Source organism: Paroedura picta, chromosome 3, assembly GCF_049243985.1.
Source record: "Paroedura picta isolate Pp20150507F chromosome 3, Ppicta_v3.0, whole genome shotgun sequence".
Classification (NCBI taxonomy): Eukaryota; Metazoa; Chordata; class Lepidosauria; order Squamata; family Gekkonidae; genus Paroedura; species Paroedura picta.
This window is the reverse complement of record NC_135371.1, coordinates 14045776-14069862: the sequence shown is the minus strand read 5'-3', so window position 1 is coordinate 14069862 and position 24087 is coordinate 14045776. Positions and strand designations below refer to the sequence as shown.

The 24087-nt window shown below is 42.2% G+C and overlaps 3 protein-coding genes across 3 annotated transcripts; all 3 read right to left on the bottom strand.

The window, feature by feature from the left end:
• Nucleotides 1-4233: 4233 nt before the first annotated feature.
• On the bottom strand, nucleotides 4234-5166 carry LOC143834501 (olfactory receptor 2T27-like). The gene has a single exon (XM_077331328.1). The coding sequence runs from the start codon at nucleotides 5164-5166 to the stop codon at nucleotides 4234-4236; it is 933 nt and encodes a 310-aa protein (XP_077187443.1).
• Nucleotides 5167-11437: 6271 nt separating this feature from the next.
• LOC143834500 (olfactory receptor 2Z1-like) lies at nucleotides 11438-12391 on the bottom strand. Its single transcript, XM_077331327.1, has one exon. The coding sequence runs from the start codon at nucleotides 12389-12391 to the stop codon at nucleotides 11438-11440; it is 954 nt and encodes a 317-aa protein (XP_077187442.1).
• Nucleotides 12392-16809: 4418 nt separating this feature from the next.
• Nucleotides 16810-17538, bottom strand: LOC143834499 (olfactory receptor 2T27-like). The gene has a single exon (XM_077331326.1). The coding sequence runs from the start codon at nucleotides 17536-17538 to the stop codon at nucleotides 16810-16812; it is 729 nt and encodes a 242-aa protein (XP_077187441.1).
• Nucleotides 17539-24087: the final 6549 nt, after the last annotated feature.

Below are 24087 nucleotides of genomic sequence, written 5' to 3'. Positions count from 1 at the left end.
AATCTGTAGCCAGTAAAGCACACCTTGTCACTGTGACAAACAGGCTTGGCACAAGTGAAGAAGTGACCCGTTTACTGAAGAGCTATGGAGAACATCCTACAGGGGGCATCAGAGGAGATGTGCATTTAGCATGATTAGATTAGGAACTTCATGATATTTTTCAAATAGTCTCTTCCTATGACCTGATTGGCTCAATGGGAGACTTCCTGCGCCTTTGAACACACTTCCTCCCTGCTTGCCAACAGAACTGACAGACTGAATGCAGAACAGAACAAAATATTAGTCACACTGCTAGGACTCTCCTGTCTTACAAAGCTCTTCTAAATTGAACCATTTCATTCTTTTAAACAGCTTGATGCTTCATTTGCGGCTCTTTGTATATTTAAACTCCGCCAACACTCTGAATGTCTCTTGACTTGTAAACTCGATGGTTGTGTTGTAAGTTAGCTGTGACTTGATGGCACTTCCCACCACCACATGCTTCCACAGGCTGCTCTGGAGGAGGAGTGGTTGGCCCTGGGTTGCCCAGGAAGCTTCTTTGCTATGCAGGGATTTAAACATATGACTCTCTAGTCCCAGCCTGGCACAGAAACCAATATACAACTCTGGATGTCCTCATGAACTATCAGATGAACTCATGAAACAGTCTTGGAGTCAGACTATTGTTCTACCAAGGTCAGTACTGTCTGTTCCTCTGATCCCTAATATGGCATCCATAGGCTCCATTGTCTTCACCAATACGTACCTACTGCTCACATTGTTCTTCTCCATTGATCTTAGAACCTCCCAACTTTTTTGTGATTGACGTCTGCCCCCATTACTGCCATTCTGTGATTGGCTGCATCTTCCTTAGCAGCCCTTGGTGGCTGGGCCTCTAAACTTTTCTCAACATTCCAATAGTACACTGCATTTGAACAATGTTGGGGACCCCAGGTCTACTATGACAGGCTTCAGAGTTTCAGGAAGTGGATTATCTCATCATCTATTATCTAGTTCGTTCATCTGGGAATGAATATGGTGACTTCTGTGTGCAAAGCAGATGCTGTATTGCTGAGTGGCAGCCCTTCTCCTAGACTTTTACATTTGTTCTCTCACCCACCATCTGTAACTGCTCTGCAGAGCAATATAAATAAAATGCTCTTTCTCTGTCTCCTTCCTTCCTCTTTCTTTATCTCCTTCTTTCCTTCATTCCCACTCCATTTCCAATCTCCTTCCTTCCTTCCTTCCTTCCTTCCTTCCTTCCTTCCTTCCTTCCTTCCTTCCTTCCTTCCTTCCTTCCTTCCTCTCCCTCTCGCTCTCCCTTTCTCTATGCCCGCCTGGCTACCTTCCCTCCTTCCGCCCTCCCTCCAAGGGGGGGTGCCTCCCGCACCCTCCCACTGCCCACTAGCGCCCGCTGTATTTTTCTTACAGCGGGCTTAAATTCTAGTTGCTACCAATAATCCACCTAAATGCACTGGATTGGCTCATAGTCACACAAGATGGTAGCCACATAGAGTGATTCTTTTCAAGACTATCACCACTCCAGGACATGTTAAGATATGTACAAAGATCTTGGGGGAGGAAAGTATGGATGTAACCAATCTGAAATACATTGTTCTACACTGCTGTTTTCAGGCTTTAGCTAGGGATGAATGAACTTTTGTGAAGGCTGTATTTAGGATTGGCTACATTCTTTTCTTTAAAAATCCTCTTCATTAAAAGAACTTCCTCGTTCTTTTCAAACCCGTTGTTTCTCCATCAGTTTAGTGTTTAGTATGAATGGACTCAGGGGAATTGTAAAGCAGGGGTAGTCACCCTGTGGTCCTCCAGATGTCCATGGACTACAATTCCCATGAGCCCCTGCCAGCAAACACTGGCAGGGGCTCATGGGAATTGTTGTCCATGAACATCTGGAGGACCACAGGTTGACTACCCCTGTGGTAGAGGACAGGAAGGCCTGGAGGATCATTGTCCATGGGGTTGCGATCAGTCGGACACAACTTCGCACCTAACAACAACAACAATGAATGGAATTAACTTTCTTATTCATATGCAACTTGGTATGATGATCAAGTCATTGTGCGGTAACCTGGACCTTGTTAGGAGAGGAATGCAGACAAAATATTTTCATCTAGCTCTTTTGGACCGTTTCCACGATACAACAAACCTCCATAGCTGTGTACTTAATGATCAATGTGCAAGGTTCTGAACAAAATGCTGCCTCCCGAGGAGTAGATCCAAATTTCATGCCCCTTACTCCATGTTTTTCAAATCCTCCCTTACAGCAAAGTGTTATTCCCTTTTCTTCTTGGCTTGTAGTTTCCGAATGGGAATTTATTTTCCAGCCATGCCACCGTTTTGTCTGTCATGACCTCCACCTACTACCTTCCCCTCCCCACTGAAGCCGCTCCTGAGACATCATTCCCACTTCAGCCTTCTTCGTGCTGATGGCAGTAGAGCCTCCCCCACATCTGGAAGAGGGTGGCAGGCTTCTGGACTCCAGTAAACCTTGTCTTATACTGTGGCAATTTCTTCTTGCCACCTCAGGGAGCTTTGTATTTGTTGAATTGGTGTTTGAATAGTTTTATATCAATTTAATGATATAGAAACAGTGTCACTAGCTCCATTGGTTGCAGAGTTATGCCTTTTCCTTTGTATCTTCCAATCAGAAGAGGATCCTGTAAAATTATTATGTACCATTTTGAGGGAATGTTTAGATTTACAGACAGAGGATTCCATTTTTGGTACTTATATATATTTTTATTATTATGATTATTGTTAATTATATCTGTATACCGCCCTCCCGGATAGTAGTTCAAAGTGGTGACCGTCATCATTAAAACATACAAAATACCAAAAATGTATCGTTATTACAATAAAAGTCTATAAAGTACAAAAAATAATAAAACATTTTAAACTGTAGTCAGGCAGCTGTCCAGTCAGTTTGTTCCAGCTCACCCCAGATGTTCTCCTTTGGGCATCACTGTTGGGGAATTCTGATCATGCCCAATAGAGGTTAAGAGTTCACTGGCCCCAACCAAAAGCTTGGTGGAAGAGCTTTTGCAGAACCTGTGGAGCTGTGTTAGCCCTAACAGGGCCTGGATCTCCTCCAGGAGCTCATCCCACCAAGTAGTGACAGGGCAGAAAATGTCCTGGCCCTGATTGAAGCCAGACATACTTCCATGGGACCACGGATCACTAGCTAGTTGGAATTGGCTACTGCTCTTCGAGGGAAATAGGCAAAGAGGTGGTCCCTCAGGGGACAGCTCAATTGCTGTAGAACAGGGGTAGTCAAACTGCGGCCCTCCAGATGTCCATGGACTACAATTCCCAGGAGCCCCTGCCAGCGAATGCTGGCAGGGGTTCCTGGGAATTGTAGTGCATGGACATGGGGGTTGGACTAGATGGCCTGTATGGCCCCTTCCAACTCTATGATTCTATGACATCTGGAGGGCCGCAGTTTGACTACCCCTGCTGTAGAATAATGGGCTCAACTATATATACTTTCTTTTTCTTTAATTAATTTGCTAATACATTTAAAGAACAATATAAGAGGAAACAACATGGCATAGCTGGCAAACACAACTACATAACAATAAGGAATTCAAAAGTTCATTAAAAGTTGTCTTTTTAAATTCAAGGTTGCATATATTTTTCTGTACTGATATGTAACGAGATTTTGGTATTAAATATTTTGTTTCACCTCAGTTTTGGAACAACATATTATTTCAGAACAGGCAAACATAAAGATCCCAAGCAGTATAGTAACCTGCATAACATTAATCCAATTGAGTCCTTGCGTGGCCTGCTGAACCACAAATCTAACTGGAGTTGCTATTCTCAGGCTCCCACTACTGGTACAATGATTAAGACAGCCTATTTCAACCTTTTGACCATGGAGGACCCCCTGAAATAATTTTCCAGACTTTGAGGAGCCCCTGCCACACCCTAGAAATGACATCATTGCCCTTAGCCCTTCTTTTGTTCCCTCCCCCTGCCTTCACTGCTATTATGGCAGCTCTGCCTCATATAGGTCAGAAAAAAGAGTAGGGGCTGTCCGACCCCCCCATACTACCTCATTTCAGAGTTCCTGAGGACCCCTTTCAGAGTGCCTGCGGTCCCCCAGGGGTCCACAGACCCCTGGTTGGGAATTTCTGTTCTAAGGTATAAGCTTATAATAATTGGGACTGTTAAATCACTCAAGGAATCGTTTTACCTATCATAAGCCAAGGATGCGGTCCATTTTCTCAGACCTCATTGATCAAATGTACGTTTCCTGAATACTTTTTTCAGTGCGTCTAGAACGTCTCGATTCCTCAGGCTGTAGATGAGTGGGTTTAGCACGGGAGTGACAATAGTACAAAACAGTGAGACCATGTCATCTTGGAATGGCGTTCGATAAGACATGGGTCTCAGATATTTAAACATGGCTGCCCCATAGAAGAGTCCCACCACTAACAAGTGTGAAAGGCAGGTGCCAAGTGCTTTGTGGCTCTTTCCAGTTGACCTTAGGACTGTGACAAGGATACAAGAGTAGGAGACCAGAATGGTCAACAAGGCGGGGAGAAGCAGCTCAATGCTGATAAACAATGACACTCGCTGAATGGCAGATGAATCTGAACACGATAACCTCAGCATGGAGGGCAACTCACAAAAGATATGCCGAATCACATTTGAGCCGCAGTATGGCTGCAGAAGCACATAAACAGCAGGCACCAAGGCATTCAAAGAGGCACCACACCAAATGACCACCGCCAGAGACAGGTAGATATTCCTCCTCATGAGGATGGGGTATTGCAGAGGCTTGCATATGGCCACATATCTGTCGTAAGACATCACACCCAGAAGAAAGAATTCTGCAGCAGCCAGTGATATTATGAAAAACAGCTGAACTGAACATCCTATCAGGGTAATGACGTTCCTCTTCGTTAAAAAGTCTACAGTCATTTTGGGGCCGATGGCAAGAGTTTGGCAGATATCCATGAGGGACAGTTGACTTAGAAAAAAATACATTGGGGACTGCAGACCAGAATCCACTCGGATAAGGTAAAGAAGAAGGCCATTTTCAGAAAGCCCCAAAAGGAACATAAGGAATAGCATAGTGAAAACAGCAGCAGGAGCCTTTGTCTGGCTTAGAAACCCAAGGAGAAGAAATTCCGTCCAAGAAGTCGCGTTGTCCCTTTCCATTTCTTCCTCCGTTGACCTGACTGGATCTTATAAAGTAATGAGAGAAATGGAAGGGGAAGAGGTGGTGTTGGAGCACTTCTTGGCACAACAATTAGTATGAGAACACAGTCAAATGCCCACATGTGTGACACTTTACTGCTACTTTGGTGAAAATTTTTGCTTAATTGAACAAATGCATTCTGTTGAATGAAACAATTAAAAATGTAACCCTAGATATATTTCCTGATTTCCTTCTCTAAGAAATTTTGCTGCCTATCAACTTCACTGAGATGCAGGATGAGACCATAGGGATAGGGCTATCAAGGGAAGTATTGTCTAATCTGACTGAAAGCAGCTCTCTGGGTTCTCAGGTAGAGGTCTTTCACATTACCTTCAACAAAACCAAAAAATCAGGTAACTGGTAATGTAAACAACCTCCAAATGAGAACTGGACCTTCCAGGGATTGAACTTGGTACCTTCTTCATATAAAACCAGTGTTCACCTACTAAATCATGTCCCTACACCAAAACCTTAAAGGTGCAACAGGATTTTCTTAAAACTGGGGGAATCTAGTCCTAAGGCTAAAATAAAAAGTCTCCACAAACATACCTTCATCTGTACATATCCGCAGCAGAAGGGTTTGCGTCCTCAAGGAAATAGACTACCAACACGTGGTAGAATGAATGGATGTTTAGGTGGCTTATTTTAATTAAATTGTGCTCATTCTCATTTAGATCATAATTTTGCACTGGCTGTTTATGGAATAGCAGGTATATCAAGGAACAGAAACATCTGTCAAGGAAAATTTTTGTATTTGAACACAGTTCTTTGGTTAACCAGACTGTGTTTGTTCCTTGAAATAGTGCAACAACAGCACCAGATGCAATGATCTGAGATCAGAGACCCTATTTGGGAGGAAAGCTCACCAGCATTTATATGTTATGGTTCTATATTGCCACCACAGTGAAATCACCTTAAGAACAAAGACTGCTTAGGGAGATCTTTTGGGAAATTTATCTTTGGGGTTTTTGATCCCAAGACTTTAATTAAGGAGTTTGTGACAGAAACAGACTTTCCCTGTTGAATTTAGCCCTTTTGGGTACCTTTTAACAACATACTACTGATGTTTACTAAGGGCCATTCCGCACAACTTAAATGTACCAGAAGTCTTACCTTTGGTAAACGCTATTAATTCAACTTTCCGTATGATGCCGTACACAATCTGCAACACTCCTACAACACTCCCGCAAAAATTGCTACGTTGTAGTGCTTTTCGGGAAATCAAGAAAAGTGGATTCCCCCTGAAAAAACTGCTACACTTCTGAGCACAAGCTGCAACACATCAGTGAAAGACATGTGCGTTCTCAAAATAGCGGTAGAAAGAATGTCCCTCCCTCGCTCTCACCCCCGAGCTTCCGGAGACGCGATCGCCATTTTTTCCCCCTTAGACCAGCGAAAGCAATGAACGAGCGAGGCTTCTCCGGCTAAAGTCCCTCCACAGAAGTGCTTAACAGTGAAACAAAGCTCCCTACTGCAAGTGTCGTTAAAGTTCCCAAGCACAATACAGCCCCCTGTTCGACCTTGGCCGTAATTTCTGCCACAAATCGTGCCCATGGGGGGGGGGGGGATTTTTTTTTTTTTTACTTGAGGAGCATGTAAACGATTAAGCACCAGCTCCTAAGCCAGCAAAAAAGGTCTTTCTGAGACAATGAATGAACAAATATTCATTGCTAGTGTGTTTGGGTTATTTTAAAACAGTTTTTAAAGGGAAAGGGGCTTTTTGGGAGCACGGACACAACAGTCCATTGGTTGTTCTGTTTGATTGATGGCCAGGAGTGGGATCTTTCTCTTTCTCCCTCCTCTTTATATACAGTTTGTTTCTCTTCTTAATAAAACCTTTTCATTCTTTTGAACAGCTTGGTGCTCTCGTCTCTTGCATATTTAAATTCTGCTAGTTTTTTACAGCCATCTGCAATTTCTGGAGATGGCTCAGTTTGTGACTTGAGAATGCGCAAAATTCACTCTGGGGGAGGGCAGTCTCAGGAGCCATTCTTCATACTTCTCAGTGACTTCAGGAACAGAAGCAAAGGTTTGAAAGCCAATTTATTGAAGTACTATAAGCTGATGCCAAATCATCCCACTGGCTTAATTTTCTGCAAGGACTTCAGGCTTGCCTCCCCCTACTGAATCAAGGCTGTCTGTCAATTAATCTCCAATAATATTATTTTCCCTGGAGTCCAAGAGATACTGCTATACATTCATTGACTGAAATTCCAGATTGAAACTTCTTTTGTTGGGGGTCCAACATACTTTATTCTACTAATATTATTGTGCCTTGCCCACATAGGAGCAAAAATACATATGTAAGTGCATATTTGTGCAATGGAATTCTAGATGCCTGCAATGAACTTCAAAGGATAATAGGTCTACTGAAGGACTTTGGCATAGATGAACCTGAGCCAGTCACAATGTATGAAGATAATGCAGCCTATATTGCAATAATCAAAGGCGAGAACATGAAGAATGGGACGAAGCACATCGCAATCAAGATAGCAACTGCAAGAGAGAAGTTCAAAGAAGGACTTACTGATGTTGTGTATTGTGCAACTAACAATATAATTGCTAATGTGTTGACTAAACCACTAGATAAAAGGAGATTTGAGAATCTTAGAGATGAGCTAGGATTGTATGAAGTCAGTGGCTAACTCTTGAGAAGGAGTTTGTTGGACTTTGTCTCTTAGCAAGAGCCAACCACAGACTCTGTGTTAAACTGTTTGTTTACAGTTGTTGCTAATGGGGACAGGCAGAGTGGGTCAAATGGTCTGTTTTAGATATGCAGATTTGTCAAGCTGCGGCTATTACCTGACTCAGCTACATCACATCCACATCCACACCCACCCTTTGTTTTGAGAAGAGCTCTGCTTTAGGCAGAGAGGTAGATCCATCTTGAATCTTCACCATGTAACAGCTAAGGTGCAGAGCTCCCGAATGAGCTATAGGAAGCTATTCACTTTCTTGTTTTGTCTTCCAGTTTCCCCTATCCTGTTTAGCTAGTAAAATTGTCTTTTTTATATACAGTATACCTGCCTTATCTGGTCTCATAATTTATACCGGGGGTCCTCAACCCCCGGTGCGGGCCGTGAAGACCATGGTACCGGGCCGCCAGCGGCTGTGCCTGCCTCCCCCCCACGCAGCAAGAGGGGGAAAGAGGCAGGTGCGGCCGCTGGCATGCCAGCGACGCAAACACGCGCGCGTGCGGAGCTGCCGCGCATGCATGTTTGCGCCCCCTGCTGGAGAAAACACGCACGGCAGCTCTGCGCATGCGCGTTAGCGCCGCCTAGTGGCAAAAACACGCATGTGCGGCAACTGCGCGTGCGCGTTTACGTGCAGCTGCGGCGGCCAGGCCGCTGGCTCTCTCCCACCCTTGGAGGCGGTCCCCGACTACAAGAAGGTTGGGGACCACTAATTTATACAATAACACTGTTAATTTGATTACATTAACTCCTCTAATAGATTTTTTTCCAATACAAAAACCATGGTCAATTTTGTAACCCAGAAATACAACATTTCACTGTATGCATGCGTCACACAGATTTTCATCATACTTACCTTGGGAGGAGCAGAATGCCTCATCTTGGCTACCATATATGACCGGTATGTGGCCATATGCAAGCCACTGCAGTACCCAGTCCTCATGAGGAGAAGAATATGCTACATCATGTGTCTGGTTTTAGTCCTGTGTACAGGCTTTGACATGTTTTCTTTATGTCCTGCCGCTTCCCTACTGCAAGTCCAATGTCATTAAGCACAACATGTGCAATTATCCAGCCTCTGGAACTCACTCCTTTAGAAGGAGCTACATGGCCTTGGGCAACTGCCTGTCTTACTTGTGTGTGGTGGGGCTCTTTTATACAGCATCCACATTGATGAAGAAGAAGAAGAGTTGGTTCTTATATGCCGCTTTCCCCTACTCGAAGGAGGCTCAAAGCGGCTTACAGTCGCCTTCTCATTCTCTCCACAACAGACACCCTGTGAGGTAGGTGAGGCTGAGAGAGCCCTGATATCACTGCTCGGTCAGAACAGTTTTATCAGTGCCGTGGCGAGCCCAAGGTCACCCAGCTGGCTGCATGTGGGGGAGCGCAGAATCGAACCTGGCATGCCAGATTAGAAGTCCGCACTCCTAACCACTACACCAAACTGACACCAGTATCTGCCTGTTCAGCACTAAGGTCCATGACTAACACAGTGTTTTGGACTATTGTGCCCGCCTCAGTGAACACTTTCATAAACAATCTGAGAAACCGAGATATTTCAGCAGCACTGAGAAAACTCTTTGCCAAATTTCCATGGCATAAGTGATTTGGGCGGGCATGGAAAACAAGTGAAGCTGTTTGTGTAATCTATGAGTGGGTTGCAGGGTTCAATGCACGGGATGGAAACTTGCTTAATTTTCATTACCATAACAGATTCAGAAATATAAAGTGCTCTGAAGCACCTCACAAGAATTCCTGAGAACTGAACGGCCAGGGAGACAGGACAGAAAGCGGCTGTAAAACATAATGTGAGTTATGTGACATTTTACCCAACCAGAAAGAATTTTGAGGCATCTCCCAGGAAGGTTTTCTAAATCTGGATTGTGGAAAGTAGAATCTTCCTTTGCTCTTTGTTCCAGCGCCTTGACCACATGCTGGGACTCAGACCCTTCTGCAGGAGAGCATCTGAGAGTATATTTGTAACAGCCAGATCATTGTATTGTAACCCATCTTAGACCTATACTAACATTATTTCCCTTAGACCTATAATTATTAGGCATGATAGCTATTAACCATGCATATACTGGACCTCAATCTCTGGTAATAAAGTTTTGTTTCTTATTTAAGAACGTGGACTGTGTTTCATCTCCTTCCCAAATAACTAGATCACTAACTTTCATTTAGATAATTGGAAAGCTCTGCCCTTTGTTCCCCGAGGCACTGGTTATGTGGGAGGCTGAATTTGTTAACTTGGGAAGGTAGAACACCAAATGGGGATTTGCATTTATTGATCTCCAAAACATGTCATTTGACATTGAGACGGGCAACCTATGTACAATTTTAAATATCAAAATAACCATATCCACCATCTTGGAAAATAGTGACTCCGTGGAAAATGTCCCAAAATTGGAACGTATATTTTAAAGCAATAGGGTCTTGAAACACACACAAACAATAAAGTTATTTGCAGGTGCACACACACACACACACACACACACACACACACACACACACACACACATGGACAGTTCCAGGTCTGTCATAGTTCATCTGGAAGATCGCCTCCTGGCCTCAGCTCTGGGGGAAAGAGGGAGGGAGAAGCATAGTCTAGAACAAATAAGAGAAACAGACTTATGTTGGGTGAAAAATGGATACAGCTTTACTGGTTAGAACTGACAGAGCCTTGACACTGTATGGGGCAAATGGATCCAAGTCACTGTATGTATATTTATTATGGTTTACTCCAGAACAGTACAAAAAAAAATTACAGAATATACCTGTGAAACCATACCACTCAAGTACAAATGTGTGTTTGTGCAAAATTTATGACAAAAATTAAAACTAAAATAAAAAAAATTACAAAAGACCTAACCAAGATTGCCAGCTAGATAGATCTTAGATCTCCTCTGTCATTTGGAAGGGAAGAGCCCCTTGCCAGCCCCCTACAGGGGGGCTGCAATTTGATGCCACTTCCCACCCCCAGTGAAGGTTGAGATTGGTAGTACAGTCAACATCTCCTGCAGGCTACAGCTGTCTCAAGATACAGCATGGTTTTGACCCAAACTTGAGACTAAAAGTTTCCACCTCAAATAACTGTTGACTTTGGAGAGGGAGGCGGAATTAACTCACTAGGATGGTAAAATCAGAGTCCAGTAGCACCTTTAAGACCAACAAAGATTTATTCAAGGTGTGAGTTTTCGAGTGTAAGCACCCTTTGTCACTAGGATGGTGAAATGCTTCTGATCAACACAACAGAAAATCGACAACAATCGACAATACCTTGACCAGGCCACAGTAAAAGTAAGTATGACAGAAATGTTTCCCTGAAATGCTATTAAAAAGTTATTAAAATGGTACATGGGAAAAATAACATTCTATAAAATTGCCAGCAAAGAAACAATAGCAAAGAAACCAGCAAATAGATGAAATGGAGGGGAAACCTCAGGGAAAAACATAAAACCAAATGACACACAAAAATGGGCATATTCACACATCCCTCGGGGGGAAAATTGCCTACAAACTTTCACACTTACAGTAGCTAATTTTTTGGAGGGATGGCTTCTGGGGTACTTCTACTGAACAGTTTCTTCAGTGCGGTTAACACATCTCGATTCCTCAAGCTATAGAGGAGAGGGTTCAGTGTGGGAGTCAAAATGACACAAAATACTGAAACCATATCATCTTGGAATGGCGTTTGGAAGGATCTGGGCCTCAAATACTTGAACATGGCTGCCCCATAGAAGAGGCCCACCACACTCAAGTGAGACAGGCAAGTGCCAAGTGCTTTGTGAATCCTTTCATCTGACCGGACGTTCAGGACTGTTGCAAGAATGACCACGTAGGAGAACAAGATGAAAGATGAAGGGATGATGAGCAAGGTAAAGCCACTAAATATCAGCGTCTTTTCAAAGCGAGAGGTGTCCGAACAAGACAGCTTCAGCATTGAAGGGAGGTCGCAGTAGATATGGTGAATCACATTGGACCCACAGTAGTACAGAGGCAGCACATAAATGCTGGGGACTAATGCATGCAGAAATGCACCGAACCAAACGACCGCCGACAGAATGACACGGATATTCTTCCTCATGAGAATTGGATATCGCAAAGGCTTGCATATCGCCACGTATCTGTCATACGCCATTGCAGCAAGGAGGAGGCATTCTGCCTCACCCATCACTAGTATGAAGAATATCTGGGCTGAACATCCATGCAAAGAAATGACGTTCTTCTTCACTAAAAAATCTATAGTCATTTTGGGGCCAACAGAGAGAATTTGGCTGATATCCATGATGGACAATTGGCTAAGGAAAAAATACATTGGAGATTGGAGGCCAGTGTCCACTTGGATCAGATAGAGAAGGAGGCTATTTTCAGAGAGTGCCATAAGGAAGATAAAGACCAGAAGGATCATAATAATGGCTGGAGAGTTTGTCTGGCTCAAGAATCCCGAGAGAATGAATTCTGTCCATGATGATGAGTTGTTCTTTTCCATTTCTGCTTCAGCTGACTTGTTTGACGCTTATGAGAGAATGACAAAAATGAAGGGGAAATGCTCTCTTTAATGTAAACATCACCATATTATGTTGTTTAATTCAGATAGCTGACAAGATATCTTTTTGGAAAAAGTGCTTCTACAATCTTGATACTTTTACAAGAGAGGAACAAGTGTTTGTATGAGAACGTATTTGACAGTCTTCTATTATTTGCTTAAATGTTTGCTCCAATAGTATTTAAAAGATCATTACAATATCACTCTAAATATTTTTGTTTTGTTTTATGAAAGATTTAGCTACTGTTCTCAAACCTTAACCAGTTGTTTTTGTTTTTTGAGACATTGGATTAGTATTCCTATCAACCTCATTTATTTAGGATTATTATCTTGGGTTCCTGTCAAGTTCGTGCATCTCCATCTTATCTAAGAATGCCATCAAATTCTACCTACAACAGAATTTGGAACAAATTAGGGAGGGTTTTTTTTAAACAGTAAAATAATCTCCTGAAATTAATGGCAGTTTGCTTTGAGAAAAACTCCCCATGTGCACTTCTGCACTTTCTGTCTGGTTGTTGAGAATAACTAAACCTTTTGTGAGATAAAAAGGCACCATTATATCATGAATTGCCTTTATTAACAATTCTCCCTTTCTCAACAATTGTCACAGCATCACTATGAGAAAGTGTACTGCGATGATTAGATATTAGTGGTAATATCTCCTCCCTTTATATGAAAATAATCTTGGGGTACCCAGCTTTGGGTAGTTGGGATGCAAAGATCTGTTTGTGATGTCAAGTTTTATTTATGTTATTGATCTTAAAGGTGTCACTGGATGCAAACGTTATTATGCTACTTCAGACCAACATGGCTATCCTCAAAATCGTTCTCAGCCGTGACCCTCAAACTTTGGTCTGGAATAGGTTCCTTAAGTTTTGACTGTGGCAAGCATACTGGCTGGTAAGATATGAAATAGATATTAGGAAGTGATACTTTTATTGAGCGATAGTGGTTTTAGATTAAAAATATCTATTTTTTCTCAGCCACCTCCAAATTCCTAAGTATTAACTTCCTTGTGAAATATGAAAATGTATTAACAACTTTTGAAAAGAACTTTGAACAGTTTAATACATGGCAATGCTAATTCTCCCACATGGATCAAAAGGGAGAGGCAGATATAAGTTTGAACTTTACAGAAATAAAAGCTACACTATCATCTTTTAGCTACATAATGGTCCTCCGAACCAGTACTCATTGGAACAATTGACTTCAAGTAATGATCATTCAGAAAGAGATTCTATTGTGCCAGGATATTCGTAGCAAACGTAACAAGTTTATCTCATTTTCATCAAAGGGTGTCAAATACATTTTCAAAGAGACATACCATAGAAAATCTTCATATTTCACTTCATGTCATCTGAGGCAGAAAGGAATACTTTAAATAATGTAAATAAATAAAAATATAGAGGGAGAAAAATGTGTTCCCAGGGCTTGCTTGCAGAATTGTAGACCTGTTTCATTATGAATCTCAAGTGTATCCTGACTTTGAATAGCCAACATCACATGATAGCACCCGACTTTGGGGTATTGGTTTTTTAATCTGTTCATCTTTGTTTTGTAAGATTTATCCAGTACTTTAATTTGTTCTCCCAGGGTTTAATGGTAGTTTAAAAAAAAATCAAATCAAACTCTGCTTTTCCATCAGCTAACAGCAAGTTCCTTGCCCTTCAGGGGATACAGTTAATTTTTTTTTTATGAACTAATTGATTGTAGAAGGTCGGTCCTCCTATTACAGCTCCTATCTTTCTGTGGAATGCAGAGATGGCCTGGTCTTTGCACACAATTTCTCCTGAACATCTTCTTCCTACTGGGTTATTTGGTTAATATACAGCATTGCGCCCAACCATGGAAGCATGCTACTGAAATAAATAGATCTCCAAAAAGTATATTGCAAAAAGGGCAAACTTATTTTTATTCAAGTAGATCCAGTTCACATTCAGGTTGCAGTCAAAAGAAAAGAAAGAAGCCAAATTTAAAAAGCACTTTCCTTATCACCAATAGCTAACTTGTCCAGCATCATGTGTGTGGAAGTAGGAGGGCATTGACTGGCAAGGTGGCATTAATGGCCAGAATAAGACGTGACTCCAAGACTGGCATTAAAACATGGCCACAACTTTATTAGTTCCCTCCTCGAGAGGGTTGGCCCAGCACGAGGTAGGAGCCCAATCACCCAGCCATCCGGCTGCTCTATGCTGGAATCCAGGGGTGTCCTGGGCCCTGCACTGTTCCTAGCTGTGAGAGATGTGTAGTACACCGGCACGTGTGCTCCTCCAATGGGTTCCTGCAGGTGCTTCCCCTTGGGCAAGCGCTCCCAAATCCCAAAGGCCTGCTACCCTCTGCCCATGTAGGTCTCCTCAACATGGGCCTGGCCATTCCTGCTGCACCTGACAGCTCTTGTAATTACCCGGTATGCCATTGAAACTGCTGCCAACCAGGCCTCCCTGGGAATGCACACCCATGTTACTCTCCTAGTGCAGGGGTTCTGAACAAAATTCTGCTTCCCTAGGAGCAGATCAGAATTTCATGCCCCTGACCCCATGTTTTCTAGATCAGGGGTCCAGAACCTGTGGTCCATGGGAATTGTAGTCCATGAACATCTGGAGGACCACTAGTTGACTACCCCTGTTCTAAATCCTCCCTTACAGCAAAGTGGTTTTGTTTCTGTTGTTTGCTCACAGTTGCCAAGTGAGGAATTCCTGAATTAGAATTCATTTTCCAGTCATGCTACCATTTTGTCTGTCATCAGTGCCCTGTGTTCACTCCACCTACCACCTTCCCATCCGCTACTAAGGTCGCTCCTGAGACATCATCCCCACTGAAGTCTTCTTCACACTGCTGGAAGCAGAGCTTCCCCCTGTTCAAGGTTCTGGTTCTAACCTTTAAGGCCATACGTGAGTTGGGACCCACATACCTGAGGGACCACCTGCCTCCCTATGCTCCCCGCAGGGCTTTACGCTCTGTGGGTGAGGACCTATCGATCATTCCTGGCCCTAAGGAAGCGCACCTAGCCTCGACCAGGGCCAGGGCCTTTTCGGTCCTGGCCCCTACCTAATGGAATGAGCTCCCGGGTGAGCTGTGGGCCTGCTGGATTTATCAGCTTTCCGCAAGGCCTGCAAGACGGAGCTCTTCCACCAGGTCTATGGTTGAGGCTGGAGTCAGCGAACTCAGGACATCACCCCCCCCCCAGGAGTTAGGAAGTGTACATTGCACTCCCCCATTATCTCTGATATTAGTATGGGGAGGGATGAGGTATTTTTTCTTTGCCACCATGTTGGTATTAAAAAATTTTAATGGGGGTTTTAATGGGTTTTAATGGGGTTAAGATCATTGTCACCTGCCTCGAGCCTTCTGGAAGAGGCGGGAAATAAATCAAAATATAACAACAACAACAACAATAACAACAACAACAACAACAATATATCGAAGATGTTGAGTAGGCTCCTGAGCTCCAGTACAGGTGGGCTGCCATTGTGGGAAACTTCTTCTCACCATCTCAGAAAGCTTTTAATTTGTTTCATTAACATTCAAATAGTGTTATATCAGTCTTATGCTACAGAAATATGTACATCAAATTCTCGGAATTCCCAGATTTTATCAAACTGTAGTGTCACCAAATCCAAAAAGTGTCACTAAATCCATTGGTGGCAGATATATGTGTTTTCCTTTGTATATTCTCATGAGAAAGGACTAGGCATTTATATTTTAAGATTATTATTTACCATAAGTTTAGATTTATAGGCAGAGGATTCCATATTATTTTTATTTTACTCAACTGCTGTAGACTAATGTGCTCAACTGCATACACCTTCTTTTAATTTAATTGATAACTGCTAATACAATTAAAGATACGTTTCTCTTTCCTGAAACTGCAGTTATTTGGTATTTCCAACCACATATAAAGCCTACACTTGATACTCACTTCTTGAGGTACAAGGGAAAAGGATTCTAACAAGAGAAGTGCCACAATTTCCCCCCATCTCCATCATAGTTTGAAGAAAGGAGAACTCTGAATTTAAAGGGAAAATCTGGCAACAGTTCACAGAACAAGTTCGCCTCTTCTAAGTCACCTGTTGGTCGTAGAACAGAGTGACAACTAGAAATTCTGGGAAAGTTTGAACATGGAAAACTTGAAACCTGGACCATCTGAAAAAATGCATGTTCTCCATGCTACAAAACTGGGTACCTGCATGGCCTGCTGAGCCATAAATCCAACAGAAGTTGTTATTCCCAGGCTCCAGCTATTGGCCTATTGGTACAATGGGAGTCTCAAGGTCTTAACTTATAATAATTGAGACTGTTAAATCACCTAATAAATAATTTAATTTATCATAAGCCAAGGATGCAATCCATTTTCTCAGACCTCACTGATCTAATGTACGTTTCCTGAATACTTTTTTCAGTGCGTCTAGAACGTCTCGATTCCTCAGGCTGTAAATGAGTGGGTTTAGCATGGGAGTGACAATAGTGCAAAACAGGGAGACCATGTCATCTTGGAATGGCGTTCTATAAGACATGGGTCTCAGATATTTGAACATGGCTGCCCCATAGAAGAGTCCCACCACTAACAAGTGTGAAAGGCAGGTGCCAAGTGCTTTGTGGCTCTTTCCAGTTGACCTTAGGACTGTGACAAGGATACAAGAGTAGGAGACCAGAATGGTCACCAAAGTGGGGAAAAGCACCTCAGTGCTGATAAAGAATGACACTCGTTGAATGACAGATGAGTCAGAACACGATAGCCTCAGCATGGAGGGCAACTCACAAAAGATATGCCGAATCACATTTGAGCTGCAGTATGGCTGCAGAAGCACATAAACAGCAGGCACCAAGGCATTCAAAGAGGCACCACACCAAATGGCCACCGCCAGAGACAGGTAGATATTCCTCCTCATGAGGATGGGGTATTGCAGAGGCTTGCATATGGCCACATATCTGTCGTAAGACATCACACCCAGAAGAAAGAATTCTGCAGCAGCCAGTGATATTATGAAAAACATCTGAACTGAACATCCTATCAGGGTAATGACGTTCCTCTTCATTAAAAAGTCTACAGTCATTTTGGGGCCGATGGCAAGAGTTTGGCAGATATCCATGAGGGACAGTTGACTTAGAAAAAAATACATTGGGGACTGCAGACCAGAATCTACTCGGATAAGGTAAAGAAGAAGGCCATTTTCAGAAAGCCCCAAAAGGAACATAAGGAATAGCATAGTGAAAACAGCAGCAGGAGCCTTTGACTGGCTTAGAAACCCCAGGAGGAGAAATTCCGTCCATGAAGTCGCGTTGTCCCTTTCCATTTCTTCCTCCGTTGACCTGACTGGATCTTATAAAGTAATGAGAGAAATGGAAGGGGAAGAGGTGGTGTTGGAGCACTTCTTGGCACAACAATTTACATGAGAACACAGTCAAATGCCCACATCTGTGGCACTCTACTGCTACTTTGGTGAAAATTATTTGCTTAAATGAATGAATTCAAAAGATTTTTTTGAACGAAACAATTAAAAATGTAGCCCTAAATATATTTTATATTTTATCAAACCTTAATTTGTTTTTTTTTCTAGAAATTAGGAGAGCCTGTGAAGTTTTCCCACGAGAAAATAGTTTTCAGAATTTAATGCCAGCCTGATTTTCCATTCCTTTTGATTTGAACTGAATGGCATAAAGTCTCAGAGGCAAAGTGACACGCTTGTACATTTTAGGAGCCCCTGAGGAATGTATCTTTGATAGGACTCTTATTCTTACAGCAGTCATGTGCAGATAGGTCATCCACAGTGAACAGGCCATATTTGAAGTACAAGAGGCATAGACATTCCATGAAAGGTCCACCTTAAGATCAACAGGGTGAAGAATTTTAATGCAATGATCAATGCCAGTGTAGCAACTATTAGTTCCAATTCCTTTCACCAATTATCTTCTTTTGGTAAGTCATGAAACTATCATCTTTAAAAGGCAAACATAAGAGCACCAAATTTGTAGAACCTTAAAATCTAGAGATTCTATGAATTTTACAGAAAGCATATTTGGTAGCCGAACATACTGTGTCAACATGCTGGATAATTCTGACTGCCGTTGAGCAACTTGCGCAAATGCTGAACAGGTCAGAAGACAACTCAGCAATCAGCTAGAAGCCTGATTCTCATCTCCCCCCCCCCCCCCATGTTCTATCTCATTCTTTCTGGAAGACAGTGGATGGAAGAATCAGACATTGTCTCACAACAGATTATAGTTAACAGCTTGGAATTGGCTTCTGATTTCGATCCTAGGGATATTTGCCACCTATGTTTTGCATAGTTTCCTTGGGAGTTGGGAACAGATGCTGCCTCCTAGCTGAGCAAGGATTACCTGAGAGACAGTTTTAGGATTTCCTTCAGTAATATCACTGCACCCCAGCCTGGAAAGAAGCAAGAAGTTTGGAGTGGGGAATTTCATCACAAGCAATTGCTGTCCTCCTCCTTTCCCCAGGTTTATTCTCTCTTCCTGGACACCAAGAAAAGTTTTTTTGGGGGGGATACAATAGATGCAATAAGCTTCCTTTCTGTCCACCCCAACTCCTTGATGTCTTCCAGCCTTGCAAGAAGAAGAAAGAAACTTGGATAGAAAACAGAAGTTGATTCTCAGCTGAGCAGCTGAGAGTTCACTTCTGTTCTCCCACAAACATACAAACACACAAGATTTCTTTCTGAATGTTTGTGCTGCTGGGATGCTGCAAGACGTTTATGGCAAAGAACCACGGACAGCTGAAAAGTGGTTCTACAGATAAGGACAGTACTGAAAAATGCCAGACCACAGCAATTCTTTGCCACTATAACCCTGGCCCTATTATAGAACTGTGTGGCATCATGGATATATCAGGAGTAGAATGGGTGGCTTGTTGGTATCCTAAGTGTCCCAAGTCTCTGTCATAGCATGTGTTTCAGTTTAAGGAGCTGGGATAATGTGTAGCCTTGGCTTTTCCACACATATTTTATTTATTAATGTCCCTTTATGAATGCTTGTGATAACAACCAATTGATATTGCCAAATTGCTAAATCTGCCTTATACTGAGTAAGAACATTGGGCTATCAAGTGAAGTACTGCCTACTCTGACTAAGAGCAGCTGTCCAGGTTCTTCAGGTCTTTCAACATAATTACCTTCAACATAATCAAAAGATCAGGTAACTGGTAGTACAAACACCCTCCAACTGTGAATTGGACCTGCCAGGAACTGAACCTGGGACCTTCTTCACATAAAACCAATGTTCTCCTACTAAACCATGTCCCTATATGGTTTATACCATGCTTGGTGTAGTGGTTAGGAGCGCCGACTTCTAATCTGGTGAGCTGGGTTCGATTCTGCACTCCCCCACAGGCTTGGTGACCTTGGGCTCACCATGGCACTGATAAAGCTGTTCTGACAGAGCAGTCATCTCAGGGCTCTCTCAGGTTCACCTCCCTCACAGGGTGTCTGTTGTGGGGAGAGGAAAGGGAAGGCGAATGTAAACCGTTTTGAGACTCCTTCTGTTAGAGAAAAGTGGCATATAAGAACCAACTCTTCTTCTTCAGTAATATCAGGGCTCTCTCAGCCTCACCTACCTCACAGGGTGTCTGTTGTGGGGAGAGGAACGGGAAGGCGAATGTAAGCTGCTTTGAGTCTCCTCAAAGGGAAGGAAATGCGGCATAAGAACCAACTCTTCTTCTTCTTCTTCTTCTTCCTCCTCCTCCTCCTCCTCCTCCTCCGGGACCTTAAAGATTCAGCAGTATTTTCTTAATATTTTCCTAAAGCCAAAATTGTATAAATTCTGACATACCTTCACCTGTCCATATCAGCAGCAGAAATGTTTGTGTCCTCAAGGAAATAAACTGCCAATATTTGGTAGCATGGATGGATATTTGGGTGGCTTATTTTAATTAAATTATGACCATTCTCATTTGGATCATAATTTTGCACTGGCTGTTCACAGAATAGCAGTTATATCAAGGAACAGAAATGTCTGTCAGGGAAAATTTTGCATTTGAACACCGTTCTTTGGTTAGCTGAGCTGTGTTTATTCCTTGAGATCAAAGCCCTTGTTTGGGAGGAAAACTTGCAAGCATTTATTTGTTCTGGTTCTATTGCAACCACAGTGAAATCACCTTGAGGAAAAAAACTGTTTATATTTTGGGCAATTTATCTTTGCAGTGTTTGGTCCCAGAACTTTAATTAATTCATTGGTGACAGCTTCCCTAGAGAATGTAACCCTTTTGAGTACTTTTTAATAACATTTCACTGATGCTAAGTAAGAGTTGTGTATATGTGATGGTTAAGTTCATGGATATGTAGAACACCTCTCCCTAGAAAGGGATTAAGTAAAGTATTTGCAAATTTCCCTTTCATTGAACTTTGGAACTTTGATTCCAGTATCTAAGATGTTGTATTACAAACTGATTGTTTTAATCAACTAGTTTTAAGCTGATTTTTGCCTCAGCTTCACTCAGTCAGACATATTATTCACCCTCTCATTGTTACCTGAAATGGATCCCTCAGGGGAATTATGAATATTGCAAAGGGTTGGGTAACATAAGCTCTTTCTACCTATGTTTCATGGTGTCTTTTCCTTGGGAGAAACCCTTCTTAAATAATGATGACCATTTAGCTTACACTCCAGGAGATTTATTTGGGGGAAATGTTGGGGTACATTCAAAACTCACAGACAAGCACAAACATACCTGTTCTTAAGAAATGTAAAGAAGAAGATGGAGGAATATTGGGTAATATTAATATTTTCCTGATCCAGAAGAGCAGCGGAATGGCAGCCTGTATTGGAGGCTGGGTTTTGTATAATACAAGAACAAAAATGATGGGTTTCTGTCTTATTTTTATAGCAAATTTGTATCTGGAGGGCATGGGACAGGGCACAACACCCTGATACAATGGGTGCCGGGATTAAGAGAACTGTCAAAAGACCCTGTAGTCCAGTGGTCCCCAACCTTTTTATCACCAGGGACCACTCAATGCTTGACAATTTTACTGAGGCTAGGTGGGGGGGGTAGTTTACTCTTCTACTCTCAACCACTGCCCTAACGCTCTCTGATCACTATGGTAATGTTTAAACATCCCTTCAAAATAAGATACAGACACGCCACAACAATGAACTTAAGGAACATTTTATTTTCATGGAAATCTTAAGTCATGACAATGACAAATCAATGGGAACCCTGAGCTTGTTTCTCTGCAAAGAGATGGGAGACAATGACACCCGAAGTATGTTGTAAAGGGCCGGGGGGAGATGAAGTAAAGGGCCGGGGGGGGGGGGAAGAAGGCGTCCTTCGTGGCCCACCTCCAATTAGTCGACGGACCACATGTGGTCTGTGGCCCACAGGTTGGGGATCGCTACTGTAGCCCATTAATGGGCGAGCCAGGCTCTGACAATGCTTTCTATCACGAGAGAGAGGGCAAGAAGGGATGTATCAGTGGGCAGCTCTCATGGCCCCTTTATTTATTTGTATTTATTTTAGGGATTTATATACAGCCCCGTCTTGGGGTAGTTTACACAGTCTAAAAACTCAGTAAAAGCAAAATAAATTAACATATAACATGTAAGAATTTAAAAAAATCACAATCAATCACTGTTGCATCAACCAATAATCTATAATAATTCGTAACCAGCCAGAAGTTAGAGTTAGGAGGAATCGGAGTGGGAAACAAGGGCAGAGGGGGTGGGAGGGAGGGCCCAGATTTGTAAGTAATGTTATTGTTGTCCCACTGACCTCCAGCCTGGTGGAAGAGCTTTGTCTTGCACGCCCTGTGGAACACAGAGAGTTCCAACAGGGCCCCGATCTTCCTTGGGAGCTCATTTCACCAGGCAGGAGCCAGGGCCAGATAAATGTCCTTAGGGCCAGGGATCCTTAGCTGATTGGCATGGCTTGATTGAAGAGCTCTCTGGGGAATGTATTCAGATAGGTGGTCCCTCAGATACACAGGGACCAGACCATGTAAGGCTTTAAAGGTTAAGACCAAAACCTTGAATTGGATCCAGAATTCAATGCAGCTGCTACAGTACTGGTGTTCTGTGGGCTCTCCATGATGTCCATCTGAAAACCCGGCCAGCTGCATTTTGCACTAGTTCTAGCTTCCAGAGCAGGCTCAAGGGTAGGTCCACATAGAGTAATAGTGATCACGTGATTATAATGCATAGCTTTGCTATTCCTTAAAGACTTTTCTATATGTTAGGCTTAATTTCTACAAGAATTTCTACTAGTGTCTTCTTGACTCATTGCACTGTAGAGGTGAGTGAGGTGGAGATTTTCTCCAGGGATATTTCCTATTTCTGTCACAGTTCATTAATTAAAGTCTTGAGACCAAGTTTTTCAAAGACAACGATGAACCAAAATATTATAAAAGGGGACGTACATTTTAATCTGTCTGAGGGACACAAAGCAACCAAATGGAAGTTGAGTCCTTTCTCCTCAGGTACTTTCACTGCAGTGGATAATGGATACATGATGGATGGATGAAGGTAGGTATGATATCTTTTCCAGATATATATTTCTGTTTCTAAAGAAAAGTTGTCTCACACATTCCGTAATGATTCTGTACATTAGAGTGAACACGATTATAATACCTGGCTTTACTATATATGATAGACTTTTCTACGTGCTAGATTTAATTTCTACTAGAATACTGGTAAGTAAGACATATACTTGGTATCTGTTAGTTAACATCTAACTGGCAGATGGCGAAGTTCTGTTATATTGCCAGTAGAGCATGGAAATCTTTGGTTGATGTTAAGTAATTGGGTTGTTAAATGAATTACGTTACTATGGTTTTACCAAAGTTTTGAATGAACAAATGAACAAATGAACAAATGAACAAATGAACAAATGAACAAATGAACAAATGAACGAACAAACAAACTAATGAATGATGTTTGGCTTTCACAAACTCAATTCCTATCAAATATATGTCATACATAGAAAAGGTAGGGCTCAAATTAATAATTTTGTGGATGGAGGTGAAATCTTGATGTTGTATCTTGAATGATTCTTTAGCCTGAATCTATATTAGGAACAAGCCGTCTCTATGGAGTCACATGGTGATTCTTCAGAAAACATGGCTGTAGATCAGATACAAACAAATGTTCATATTTGGGTAGTATATTTATTGTCTTGGCGGTGACCTGGATTTATAAATTAATGTTATCTATGCATCTGAAATAGCCATAGGTGAGCCGAAGCATCAGGAATCCTTTTAACAATTGCTTTTAACAATTTAACTATTTTGACTTTAACAACTGGCTTTAGAAATTTAACTACTGTACTTGGAATAAGTATTTATGTTCGGAAATGGCCAGAGGTTCTTCTAGCAGGGGAAGAAGTTTGCTTCCATCCTAGTGAGATCTGGGCTAAGCTGCTGTACTCTTCTTTGTTATTATAGCTATCTAAACCTGGATGAGATCAGACATGTGAGCCTTTGACATGGGTCAATGCGCTCTCTGCCATTGGTTCCTAGCCTATGGCTCACAATCATCAGTGGGTCAGGACAGTGGATATAGGACTCTGAGATGTTGGAGTTATGTATGTTTGTTTGCATGTTTTCTATGTTTGTGCTTCTTTTGTAATATACTTTGAATCCCCATAGAGAAGAACAGTGGAGCAGAAATGCTTACATATTATTAAAAGTGTG

Bases quoted from the DNA above. Each gene is read 5' to 3' on its own strand.
- LOC143834501 (XM_077331328.1), bottom strand. From the start codon at position 5,166: ATGGAAAGGGACAACGCGACTTCTTGGACGGAATTTCTTCTCCTTGGG.
- LOC143834500 (XM_077331327.1), bottom strand. From the start codon at position 12,391: ATGGAAAAGAACAACTCATCATCATGGACAGAATTCATTCTCTCGGGA.
- LOC143834499 (XM_077331326.1), bottom strand. From the start codon at position 17,538: ATGGATATCTGCCAAACTCTTGCCATCGGCCCCAAAATGACTGTAGAC.